The sequence below is a fragment of the Podarcis filfolensis genome, assembly GCF_964270895.1.
Source record: "Podarcis filfolensis genome assembly, chromosome: 14".
In the NCBI taxonomy this organism is placed as follows: Eukaryota; Metazoa; Chordata; class Lepidosauria; order Squamata; family Lacertidae; genus Podarcis; species Podarcis filfolensis.
The window spans coordinates 36,146,232-36,159,209 of NC_139616.1; the positions used below are offsets into that span (position 1 = coordinate 36,146,232).

The window sequence follows — 12,978 nt, forward strand, 5'->3', positions numbered from 1 at the left end:
GAAACTGTTCTTAACCTGAGGTACCACTTTAGCTAATGGGGCCTCCCGCTGCCGCCGCCACTGCGTGGTTTCTGTTCTCATCCTGAAGCAAAGTTCTTAACCCGAGGTACTATTTCTGGGTTAGCGGAGTCTGTAACCTGAAGCGTCTGTAACCTGAAGCGTCTGTAACCTGAGGTACCACTGTATAACAAGCTGCAGGATTTCTGCATGAGGTTTTGGGACATGCACTGATTGGAAATGAAGCAGTAGCTTTGCCTGGAAAGTTTTGCGGGTGCCAACGGTATTGAAAGCGGGACTACGTATAACTGCCCCAATACTATCCTGAGCACAAATCAGCATGAATGCAGAATAAAAAGGATGTCTGGAGGGGCCCTGTAACAGTCTGAGTGCACACTTTAAGCTTTTTGCAAGCCAGCTGTGGTTCCCGTGAAACCTCTGCCATAGGAGGTCTAAGCTGCTCCTGTGCACCTTGGTGAGAGAGGAGGATCAGCTGGCAGACCCTTCCACAGTGTCCTGGGGTTAGGATTCAGCACTGCTCTCCTGTGCTCTTTTGCTGGACAGTTCCCAGGGAACATGGGGCCGAAAGCACAGAGACAGCATCACACCCACCTTGGAGCAGTTTTGAAGGAGGAGGAAAGACAAGAACTCCATGCTCTGCCATTCACTTGTTGCTCTCTCTGAGACCCAAGAGCAGACGCCATTTGCTGACTGGTAACTAAAAAAAGTGGTGAAATTATGCTATATAGCCAGGTTGAAGCTCTGTTGCTGGACCTGGACAAACGCAATCAAAATCTCTTTACACATAATCTCGCCGCCACTGCAGTACAGTAATGCAGAGCCTGACAAACTATCTGTTCTTCAATGTTTCTCAAGGAACTGCAGGATAGATGCGGATAGTTAGTCCTACAAATGAGTGCATTAAGTGCAGGGTCAACAGGAGTGTGTACACAGCCCCGATCGCACGCACACACTAACTTTCTCACTGGTATGTGTAGAACCACCTCAGTCATTGTTTCCTGGAAAGCCTTTGGAAACAAAAACCCACAAAGTCACTTGCAGATTAGTTTTGTTTTGCTGCTTCTGCTCCCAGGGGTCTGACTGCATGGTTCTACATCTAGCACTGGGGAATTTATAGTTCAGTGTCCGCTTGGTGCTTGAATTCAGTGGGGCTGGTGCTCAGTCTTTCTCTTTCTTTCTTTCTTTCTTTCTTTCTTTCTTTCTTTCTTTCTTTCCTGCTTCACATTGCTGTCAGACCAAGGCAATTCAAGGACCATACCTGCACCACAAAACATTACCATACCATTTTCATGGCTTCCTCCAAAGCATCATGGAAAAGCTGATTGACGTTTGTTCTGATTCAGCAGTAAACAGTAGGTTTTCCTGGTGGGACAAAAGGGGGAAAAATGCTTGGACCTGTGCCTGCAAATCATGACCCAGTTGGAAGTCTTCATGAGGCCTGGGGGTAGTTAGGAGACCCCTATTCTCCTCACACAGCAACAGTTCCCAGGGTGCTTTCGCATCCAGTCCCTCTACCCAGGGAATTCTGGGAACTGTAGCTCTGTGAGAGGAATACCACAGTATTGAAAGTGGAATCGCAGTATAACTGCCACGATACCATAATGAGCACAACTCATCATGAATGCACAATATAAAGGGTGCCTGAATGGGACTCTGCCTCCTTCCATACCTATTGAACTACTAGCCCATGCGGGGGGAGTTGGACGTCACCTCACTTTGTTAGCCGGTATTGACTTTTTAAGCTCTGCATCATTCATCTTTGGGGAGTGAGAGAGACTGCATGGCCATAAGAATGCACACATTTGTGACAGCTAAATGGAAAGAAATCCCTCACACTTTCTTGGCTTAAAAGGGGGAAATGTATATTTTGAAATTAATATTTCAAAAATACTTTTCTGGCGGAGCTGGGCACAGAACCCAGCTCAGTGGCTTGCTTACTTGGCTGGCTCACTTCTCTACTAAGGACCCCTTGTTCCTTTAATATAAAACAAGTGTATCTATTTTCCCCCTTCAAATTGTTGGAATTGATTCAGCACCGCTCAAAGCAATCTGGCGCATCCAGAGTTTAGGGCATCCTTTGGCTAAGAATGCACATCATCCCGGGCGCCAGGGAGAGACATTTTGCCTAGACCCAAACTATAAAATAGGAGGGCTGGATGTAGCTTCCCCCATTCTCCCTCCCCACCCGCTTTGGTACTGGAGCGACAGTTGTAGACCCGTTGCTGGTTGTTATTTCAGCCAGCAAAGCTGTGGCTGATTTCCTTATGTGTTATGACATTCTGCACCAACTGCACAGAGATTTGCTGAATAGGTTGCCAGACTAATGTGTCTTTCTCTGTGTGAGAGAGATATGTGACTCAATGGGAATTCAAGAAGCTGCCTTATACCGACAGATCATTGGTCCATCTAGTTCAATTATGGCCCCACATGCACTATACATTTGAAGCACAGTCATACCACTTTAAACAGCCATAGCTTCCCCCAAAGAATCCTGGGAACTGTAGTTTGTTAAGGGTGCTGAGAGTTCTTAAGGTAAAGGTAAAGGGACCCCTGACCATTAGGTCCAGTCGCGGACGACTCTGGGGTTGCAGTGCTCATCTTGCTTTATTGGCCGAGGGAGCTGGCGTACAGCTTCCGGGTCATGTGGCCAGCATGACTAAGCTGCTTCTGGCAAACCAGAGCAGCACACCAAAACACCGTTTACCTTCCCGCCAGAGCGGTACCTATTTATCTACTTGCACTTTGACGTGCTTTCGAATTGCTAGGTTGGCAGGAGCAGGGACCAAGCAACGGGAGCTCACCCCGTCGCGGGGATTCGAACCGCTGACCTTCTGATCGGCAAGTCCTAGGCTCTGTGGTTTAACCCACAGTGCCACCCGTGTCCCGCTGAGAGTTCTTAGGAGACCCCTATTCCCTCCAGAGAGCTGCAGTTCTCAGAGTAGTTTAACAATCAATCCCTCTTCCCAGGGAACTCTGGGAATTGTAGCTCTCAGTGGGTCAACTCTGATTAGGGTTGGATGCATCCCCTTTAATTTCTTGGAAAGTGGGTGGGATACAAATTTTTCACATGAAGCAAAAAATGAATGCATGTTCTGAACATATATACCAAGATCAGGTGAGATTTTCCAAGTGTTGGTGCTTCTGTAGCCAAAATGGCACCTTCCGGGAGGGAGGGATTAGCCTGATTAGGTTTGCAGAAGGGCAGCAGAACTTTAGGAGGAGGGTGACTCTAAGGGAGGCTAAAACTTCTAAACAGAACACTCACTGATTGATGTACAGGACACATAGAACTGGATTGCAATGGAATGGAGCACTTGGGTTCTGGAATCCAAGAGTTCTTCATTGCAAGATTTACTGTATTTTTTGCTCTATAAGACTCACTTTTTCTCTCCTAAAAATTAAGGGGAAATGTGTGTGCGTCTTATGGAGCGAATGCAGGCTGCGCAGCTATCCCAGAAGCCAGAACAGCAAGAGGTATTGCTGCTTTCGCTGCGCAGCGATCCCTCTTGCTGTTCTGGCTTCTGGGATTCAGAATATTTTTTTTCTTGTTTTCCTCCTCCCAAAACTAGGTGCGTCTTGTGGTCTGGTGTGTCTTATAGAGCGAAAAATATGGTAGTTACCGACTGCATTTGGGGAAAGGCTGTAACTTAGTGGTAGAGCATCTGCCTTGCATGCAGCAGGTCCAAGGTTCAACACCCAGCATCTCCAGGTAGGACTGGAAGCCTGTCTCCTGCCAAAAATCCTGGACAGTCAGCATAGGGCTGCCATATGTCCAGCTTTTCCCGCACATTACCAGGATTTCAAAGGCAGAATTGATGTCCAGGGGGGATTTCTGAAAGGTGGTGCTTTGTCCTGGATCTTAAGCGAGTCAGCTGAAAAACTCAACAATTTTGGTGGTTTCGGGGTGTCCCGAAAACACCTAGATAGACAAAACAACTAGATAGACCAAGAATCTGACTCAGTGTTACGCATCTTCTTTTGTTCCTGATGAATGAAGCAAACTGAACAGTGGTTGATAGGACAACCTAGTCACTTCCTGGGTCCTGGTTCTCCACCCACAACCACACTCTCAGTTGTTATGATCAGGTGTGATCCAAAGCAGCCAGCCCAAATGCCTGCCATATCTTGGTCTAGTAAGGGAGGAGTTTCCAAGGCCATTAGTGGTTTTGGCATGGAGAAGAGAGCAAACCTGTACCCAAATTGCAACAGCAATTCTCTTTTGCAAATGAAAAAAAATGCAGACAATTTTTTTTCAACTGGCTGTCCGCCTTCCTTCCTTCCTAATCCAGGCAGGCAGTATGCCTCAGGTTGCGTTAGGTTGTGCAATTCATTTTTCTTTATTTATCTATCAGATTACTGTCTCAGCTCAGGGCGTAGACTGTGGAAATCCAATATTTTCCCCTTACAACAAATTTGCAAGGTAGGTTAGGCTAGACAGAGTGGCTGGCCCAGATCTGGCACCAGCACCTCGCATACTCTCAGGTACCTGCCAGCACCTCGGAAGGGTCCACAGCCTAGCCAACACCTGCCATCAGGGTCCCTGTGGTGGGTGCCTGCCTGGTGGCTCCAAGCTGTGATTTTTAATCACCCACAGTGAAAACGAGTTGTATCTAACTAGGGCCACATTCACACCATACATTTAAAGCACTATGGTGTCACCATAAGCAGTCATGACTTCCCCCAAAGAATTCTGGGAGCTGTGGTTGGTTACAGGTGCTGAGAGATTCCCCCCACCCCATTTCCAGGGTAGCTTAACAATCAGTCCCTCCTGTACTAGTTTGCTGAAAACTGCATTCTGGAAGTAACATGCATTGGGGGTTGAAAAGACTGTAGGCATTTGGCAAATGTATTTTGCTACTGATGGCCCTTTCCTGGACCAATTTGCTACTGATGGCCCTTTCCTGGACCAATTGGGATCCACCCATGACTTGGTAGATTCTGTTTGTCTGATGATCCAATGTGGTTCCGCCCCCTGCTCATCCTTCACTCTGCTTCCCTGGCCCTGCTCAGTGGGCCAGGACGCTATGCTTGAAATCAAATGTGGATGCAATTTGATCAGACCAAAGATCCATCTAGTCTAGCATCCTGTTCTCACAGTGGCCAATTAGATCCCTCCAGGAAGCACACAGGCAAGGAAGGAACGCAAGAGCCCTCTCTCACTGTTACTCAGGACATAAGAAGAGCCTTGCTGGATCAAGCCAAAAGCCTGTCTAGTCCAGTGTCTTAATCCCTCAGTGGCCATACAGTTGTCTATCGGGAACCTGCATGCAGGACATAAGACCAACTGGACTCTTCCACTCGTGATATTAGAAGTAGTACATACAGCAGCTAGAAGCCAACTGAGTAGCCTTATTCCCCCTGAATTTATATAATCACCTTTGGAAAACCCTATCAGGCTTGGAGGATATTGGCTGGTCTGCAGACGTCTTGCTTTGCAACTCCTTCCGTTTTTGTTTATTTTTTTGAGCCCAAGGCAGGAACCACATTCTGCCTCTAACTTCAGGTTGAAGACAATGTACCAGAAGCCGTCTTAACTGCTGCTAGGAAGCCTGGGATCTCCCCACCCAACCCAGCCTCCTCCATTAGTAACTGTCATTGCTCCATAATCTAAGGGACAAGCCGCTCAAAGGGAGCCCGAAGCAGGATGAAGGCGGGCGGGAAATTGCCTGATTAGCATCCCATTCAGAGAGTAAACTCTTGCCCTGGCTTTGCAGTGGGTGGGAACAAGCATCGCTCTTTCCAGAGAATAGCTGCCCAGTGGGGTTGGATCAGCCCCGCTGGGCTCACACCTTCCTCCTCGGCCTTTGATGTGGGATGCTGGGTTTTGGAAGCTGGCTGGCTTCCCTACTGGGGGCATTAGGAGCTAATTAAACCTTTGAATTTTCACCTGGCATGTGGCAGGAACACACTGTCCTCTGGAGAGGAGGAGGGCACCTGGAGGAACTGAGGAGGGCGGGAGAGTTAAAAAGAAGCAAAGCCAGGAGAGGAATGTGCAGGGAGGGAGGGAGGGGAAGGGGGGCACTTAACTAGAGCCCTGTGCAAGAAGCCAGCCAGATGCAGATAGCAAGAAAGGGGTTGGAACTCTAGCTCAGCACGGTTTGCACTGACTGGCAGCAGCTCTCCAGCACTGACAATACAGGAACAAAAGAAGCCCCCTTATACAGAGCCAGACTATCGAACTATGCCTCTTCCAATTATTTGAGGTTGCAGTCAGAGGCACAGACTTGAACCACATTTGGGGCTTCTGTAAGGGTTCTACGCAATGAATTCCATTCATATCTATATGCCTGTATGTGGGTTCTTATTGTTTTGTACCAGTTCTTTCCCTCACCTGTTCATGATTCTTGTTGGCCCCCATTACCCCAACATTTCCAGCTACAATTGACTGGAGGACCATCCACTTTGCCTTGCAGTTGGACCTCGGGACTGAGGAGCTTACTTGCAGGGACCTTTTTACAGGATCAAATGTGCTCTGATGTGCAGCACCCACAACTGTGGCAGGAGGGGCAGGATGCCTTGAGTTGGGTCACCTTATCACTTATCACAAATGTATCTCTGTTTGTCTGTCTGTCTGCCTCTCTCTCTCCCGAAACTGTGCTACTATCCAGAATGAGAGAGTGAGGATAATGGTAGCGGTTGTTCATTTTAAGTCATGCCTCTGCTTCCACACTTGAAGACGTGAGTCTTGAGTCTTGGCCCTATAGTGCCAACTGCTGAGGCCATCCCAGCTGATCTGCATCTGATCCCCACAATCCACATTCTACCTAGCTTCACCTTGTGCCTATGTAGACATTTTTGTTCAGCTGTGCACAGCCTACATCTTTTGCAAATCAAAGTTAGTTTATAGTATTTTATTTATTTCTATTAGTATTTGTTTTGCTCTTCTTCCAAGGAGCTTGGGGCAGTGTACATGGTTCATTCCTTCCCCTATACCGGTACTCATATTGTCCTCACAGCAACCCTTTGTGGTAGGCCAAGCTGGGAGAAGGTGACTGTCCCAATTGCACTTTGTGACATAGTGGATACTTGAACACAGTTCTCCTCAGCCCATCACCCTAATCACTCCTAACTGGCTCTGAAAGATAACTGGCTATGAGACAATCCTGGCCTCAGTTAAACAGATAAGCAAGATGCCAATAGTTGTCTCTTCACAAAGAAGTAGGATTTTTTCCGTTCCCTCTGTGGCTCACAGCAGGAATGCAAAGACTCTTTTCCCGCAGCTTATGCAGAGAAACTCCAAAAAGGATATCCTTTTTGTTCTGCAACATCCCAAGGGGGGGAACATCAAAAGAAGGGGGTTCTACAATCTCCCTGAGCTCTTTGTGATGCTGCTGAATTGCCTTTGCAGGTGCATAGCATTTTTTAAAAAAATGTTCAACCTTCCACTAGTCTGAACCCATTGCTTCTTGTCCTATCCTAAGCAGCAGAAGATCATCAGCTACTCCTCCAAATCTTTGACATTAGCTGAAAATGTTTGCAAGCTTGCCTGGCTTACTTCCTCTCTAGTGTTTCCCTCCTCTAGACCAGAGCCATATTGCAGCCTGAGCTCCTGTCCTCTCACCACCCCCCATCCCAAGTGAACAACTGGAACCATTTTAACACAACATTTGCTTTTCATTTAGAGAGAAGCTGGTTTCTGTGACTTTTGAAGATCTCTCACTGGGAGGATGGACCCCTTGTCTATGTTGTGGTTGCTCTTGACTGCCTGCGGACTAGACTTGTCTCAGGCTGTGAACCCCTTTGCGGTCCAGCAGATCCCGCCTGACCCTTGCTATGACGAAAAGGGGGCACCCCGCCGCTGCATCCCAGAGTTTGTCAATGCCGCCTTTGGGAAGGAGGTCCATGCATCCAGCACATGCGGGAAGCCAGCGACCCGCCACTGTGACTCTTCCGACCCCCGGAAAGCTCACCCAGCATCCTACCTCACAGACCTCAACACTGCTGCGAATATGACCTGCTGGCGCTCAGAGACCTTGCACCATTCGCCCCAGAATATCACCCTCACCCTCTCCCTGGGCAAGAAGTTTGAGGTGATCTATGTGAGTCTGCAGTTCTGCTCTCCCCGTCCGGAGTCGGCTGCTGTTTTCAAGTCCATGGATTACGGCAAAACGTGGGTGCCTTATCAGTACTACTCTTCGCAGTGCCGGAAGATCTATGGCAAGCCCAACAAAGCCACCGTCACCAAACAAAACGAGCAGGAGGCTCTGTGCACCGATGGGCACACCGACCTCTACCCCTTGACAGGAGGGCTCATTGCCTTCAGCACTCTGGACGGGCGTCCATCAGCCCAAGATTTTGACAACAGCCCCGTCCTTCAGGATTGGGTGACGGCCACGGACATCCGGGTCATTTTCAGCCGCCCCCATTTGTTCCGGGAACTAGGGGGCCGGGACCACGAGGACGAGGATGGCGGGGCTAGCTCTTCTTCGTACTACTATGCTGTGGGTGAGTTTCAGGTCGGAGGGCGCTGCAAGTGCAATGGGCATGCCTCACGCTGCGTGAAGGACAAAGAAGGAAAGCTGGTGTGTGACTGCAAGCACAACACGGAGGGCCCTGAGTGCGACCGCTGCAAACCGTTCCATTACGACCGTCCGTGGCAGAGGGCCACCGCCAGGGAGGCTAACGAGTGCCTAGGTAAGAGAGTTTCCTATCTTTCTGCATCCCGTCGCCTCCTATGACCTGGTGCTGTACATTGCTATCTGGTTTAGAATGGTTGCAGCCAGTCTTCTGGTCAAGAAGAACAAAGCAAAAACAAAAAAACTAAAAACCTGGGTCAGGGAGATCACATAGGAACAAATACTGCTGATCTCCCCTACCCTGGCCCCCGCAAAAACCCCAACTTGTTGCACAACTGGCTCTTTGTGACATGAGCTATCGTATGCAAGAGCCCTCAGCCTATTTTGTTAAGTCAGGGGTGGGGAACTGTTCCAGACCTCCCATGGTCTGGATGCCAGCAGTGGGCGGGGCCAGAAGCAAAAGTGGGCGGAGTAATGGATGTACATTCTACCTTAGTACAGAAAGGTAAGTTTCTGCACACACCTCCACTCCCCTGTCTACCTTCTCTGGACTTCAGTAGGTACCTGTGAGAATTATCTACCTTGAGAGGGAGGATTCTTTTTCAGCCTGAGGACTCCATGCTTTCCTAGAGAACTTTTCAGGGGCGGCATATCAGTACTGGGCAGGGCCAGATGTAAAAGTGACCCAAACGACGGGTGTAAACATACCCCTCTCCATCCAGACAAGCCAGATGCATGGTCAGAGTTCTAGGGCACATTCCGGCCAAGAAGAATGGTAGGAGGGATGGTGAAAGGTGTTGTCTGGGGAGAAGTTGTGGCCTATAGAGAGTCCCAAGCGCCTAACAGAGGAGCCTGGAGGAATGCTTGTCACCCCTGTGTATGGTGAATTAAACAGCCCTGGGAAATAGTAGCTAGACATGGGGAGAGGTACAAAGGAGGTTGAAACCAAATGAATTCAGTAATGGGTGCCTCAGAAATGGCATGGACTGGTTTTCATTCTTTGATATTCCAACAAATACAGATTGTTTTTAAACCGTTAGGGGACATGTAAGTATTACAGCTGGCTCCAGATTTAAGAGGTCCCTGCTATTGGCTTCCTGAAGGCTCACAGTGAGGGCTTTTCTTGTAGCTCAGTGGTGCAACAGGCTCCCCACCACCACTTTTCTTTCTTTGTAACATTATAGAGTAGCCTAGCACCTGGGTGGCTGCCATTTTGTTTATCCCAAGATGCACCATATTGAGGCGACCTCTGGTTCATTGTGGAGGAAAACCAAGATGGCAGCATCAGCCAAATGGCAGCAATCAAAGTTCAATACAGTGGCCTGGGGGCTGGAGAGCAGCAGGGCAGGCGGTAGGTAAGTGACAGGGCAGTGCTGACACTCCATTTACCTTCCTTGCCACCTGAATAAAATTAGACCAGGATCTACATGGAAGCCAGGCCCTTGGACCACAGGTTGCCCAACTGAGTCTTACATACACTGATGTCACTGAACCTCTGTCCAGACTGCTAAGTACTAAGGAGGACTGAACTGTAGAATCAACAGCAGGAATCTCTGGTTCATGAAACTGTACTAAGTATTGCCTGCACCTCTGTCAGCTCTCAGATGAATAAAGCGGTTCAGCAGAAAGCAGCTCAGGAAACTGCAGGAAACTCAACCTCAATGCAGGGAAGGCAGGGGAGTGTGATAAATTTCAGCAGAGACCTGGCCCAAAGTCTCTCAGAGTCATTGGCGCTTCCCTCAAACACCCCTCCTAGCTAGTTGAACAGACACTTGGGGGAGGATTTCCCCCTTTAGTATCTCTGTGGGGGTCAACCCTTTGGCAGATGGGACTGAAAAGGCGAACAAGAGGAGAGAAAAAGGAATGCAGGCGTAGGGCTTTGGGGAGGAGGGAGGCAGTGTCTCTTTAAGACACCCCTGACAAGTCCACCCGCACAAAGGCGGCTTAGCGGAGCTGCCGTGTGAAAGTTTTTCCTGTCGGCTCCATCTCCTATTTCTCCCTTTCCTCCTGCAGGCTTTGTGCCTTCTGTGAAAGAGCCCCTCTATCACACGCCTCCGAAAGGGGGCTTAGCGGCTGAAAGCCGGATTAGCTCCTCCAGCATTCCCCTCTGTGCCTTTCAACCATGACATCTCCCCGGCCAGCAGGAACAGACGCAGCAATTAGCACCAATTAAAGGGAGAGGGCCCGCCTGGGAAGTCCCCATACCCCACCCCACTCCACAACACTGTTCTACAGCTAGCCCAGGCTACCCTGTGCCACACACTGTACAGGCCGAGGGAGCGTGTGTCATAACCTTGCAGGACATTCTGAGAGCTGTCTTCTGGGTTCCAGAATATATTAGCCAGCCTTTTTTATTAGCCAAGGGAGGCAAACTGATGGGGATTGCTCTACAAATGTGGTACGGGCAGAGACACTTGTGCTACAAAGAGCTGTGTGGCTCTGCAAATGTGGCTACTACAGAGATGTTGTGGCTGCAGGGCTGTCGCCAGCGTCTAAAACCCTCAGGCGGCTGCTGGGGCCTTCCTGCCCCAGGAGGACACAGTGCTGGTGCTTGTTGTAGATCCCCATCCTTTAAAAAAAAGTGTGTGGCCTGCCTCTCTGAGCAGTGCCAGGAAGCTGAGTCTACTGTAGAGAAGCTGCCTCATGCAGTCAGGCTACTGAACAATCTAGGCAGACAGGCAGTGGTTCTCAAGGGTTCCAGGCAGGTGTCTCTCTGAGCCCTAACTGTAGATGCTGAGGATTGAGCCTGGGACATTCTGTGTGCAAGGTGGATCCTCTTCCTCAGCCCTTCCCCTCACCTGTGATTCCAAGTCTAGAACCTTCTGCCTTTCTAGGTGTTTCTACCTCAGTTTCTTGACATATGTGCAATGGGGTCAAGGGTAGGGAACGTAGGAAGCTGCCTTATACTGGGGCAGACCACCAGTCCATCAAGCTCAGTATTGTCTACTACACTGACCGGCAGTTGCTCTCCTGGTTTTCAGATGGGGAGTCTTTTCCAACCCTACCTGGAACTGTTAGAACAACTGTGTCCCGATCACCCAGTTTTCATTCTGGAGGAGCTCCATCTTCCATAGCAATGAGAATGTCTAAAACTTTTCTTTTCCCTCAACCGCACTGCTTGGTAGATTCCATCGTAATTTAATTTCTAACTGGTGTATTCCATACTTAATTGTTGGAGTTTGTTTGTTTGTTGTCACTGATGCTTGCTTTTCACTCTCAAGGCTGAGGTGGATGCTTCCAACTATTATCTCATGTAACGTGCATAATCATAAATTCAATTTTTAAAAAATTGGAGGGGAGAGACTTTTACAGATCACAGATAGCGTGAAATGAATTCCAACTTCTAAAAAATAAGAACAACCATAGCTTCTTGCTTGGTTGGAAGGAAGCAAATTCATAGAATCGTATCATTGTAGAGTTGGAAGGGACCCCAAGTGTGATCTAGTTCGAATCCCAGCAATGCAGAAATCTCAACTAGATCATATATAAGAGGTGGCCTTCCAACCTCTGCTTAAAAACCTCCGAGGAAGGAGAGTCCAACACCTCTCATGGGTGTCTGCTCCACTGTCAAACAGCTCTTACCATCAGAAACTACTTCTTGATGTTTAGTTGGAATCTCTGTGTAACTTGAATCCATTGGTTTGGGTCCTACGCTCTGGAGCAGGAGAAAACAAGCTTGCTCCGTCTTCCATGAGACAGCCCTTTAGATATTTGAGGATTGCTATCTCCGGCTCCTCTTTTCCAAGCTAAACATACCCAATTCCCCCAACCGTTCCTCATCAGGAATGGAGAGTCACAGCCTCCCCATTCTGGAGTGGACATAAAGAGGAGCTGCATTGGTTGCAATGCTCTCTGTGTGTGCTTGATTTCTGCTTGCCACAACACTGCCCCTTTGCACTCTATGCAGAGTCTTTGGACCATGAGCCTTGACATCTGGCACTTATGTTCTGTGGCTTATATTTATATTTTAGGGTTGCTACTGGTGCAAGGGTGAATTTGCTTGCCTGCCTTTTCCATCTCTGTCCTCTTTTCCTTGTCAGTCATAAACCTGCAGACAGAGACGCTTGCATTTCCTTATTCCTTGTGCAGCATCTAGACAACTGAGACAGGTGTTAAGAAAGGTGTTAAGGCTGGGCACAGAGGTTGAGGTATCCTGTCAACACAGTTAGGATTGTTGACATGGATAGTCTCCGCACTCCCCTATCCTGCCTTTGTCATACACACCCTCTCTGTCTGCATTTGACTTGGAATAAATGTGTCAGTACAGTTGCAAAATCCTGGGTTGCTGTACCTGTGCAACTTCTTTCTCTCTGTCTCTCCAAAAGAAAGATGCTCAGTGGTAGAGCATCGGTTTGGCATGCAAAAGGCCCCATGTTCAATCCCTAGCATCTCCAGGTAGGGTCAAGAGAAAAGATGGGGGATAAATTTGATTCAGTTTGCATTT

At 48.6% G+C, this 12,978-nt stretch overlaps 1 protein-coding gene across 2 annotated transcripts in view; it reads left to right on the forward strand.

Moving 5' to 3' along the window:
* Positions 1-12,978, forward strand: part of NTN3 (netrin 3) — a 110,090-nt gene that overhangs the window by 27,643 nt on the left and 69,469 nt on the right. For both annotated transcript variants that reach the window (XM_083585117.1, XM_083585116.1), the window contains one exon: positions 7,641-8,652. In XM_083585117.1, coding sequence (XP_083441243.1) covers positions 7,686-8,652 — 967 coding nt within the window. In that variant the 5' untranslated portion in view covers positions 7,641-7,685. The remainder of the gene's footprint in view (positions 1-7,640; positions 8,653-12,978) is intronic.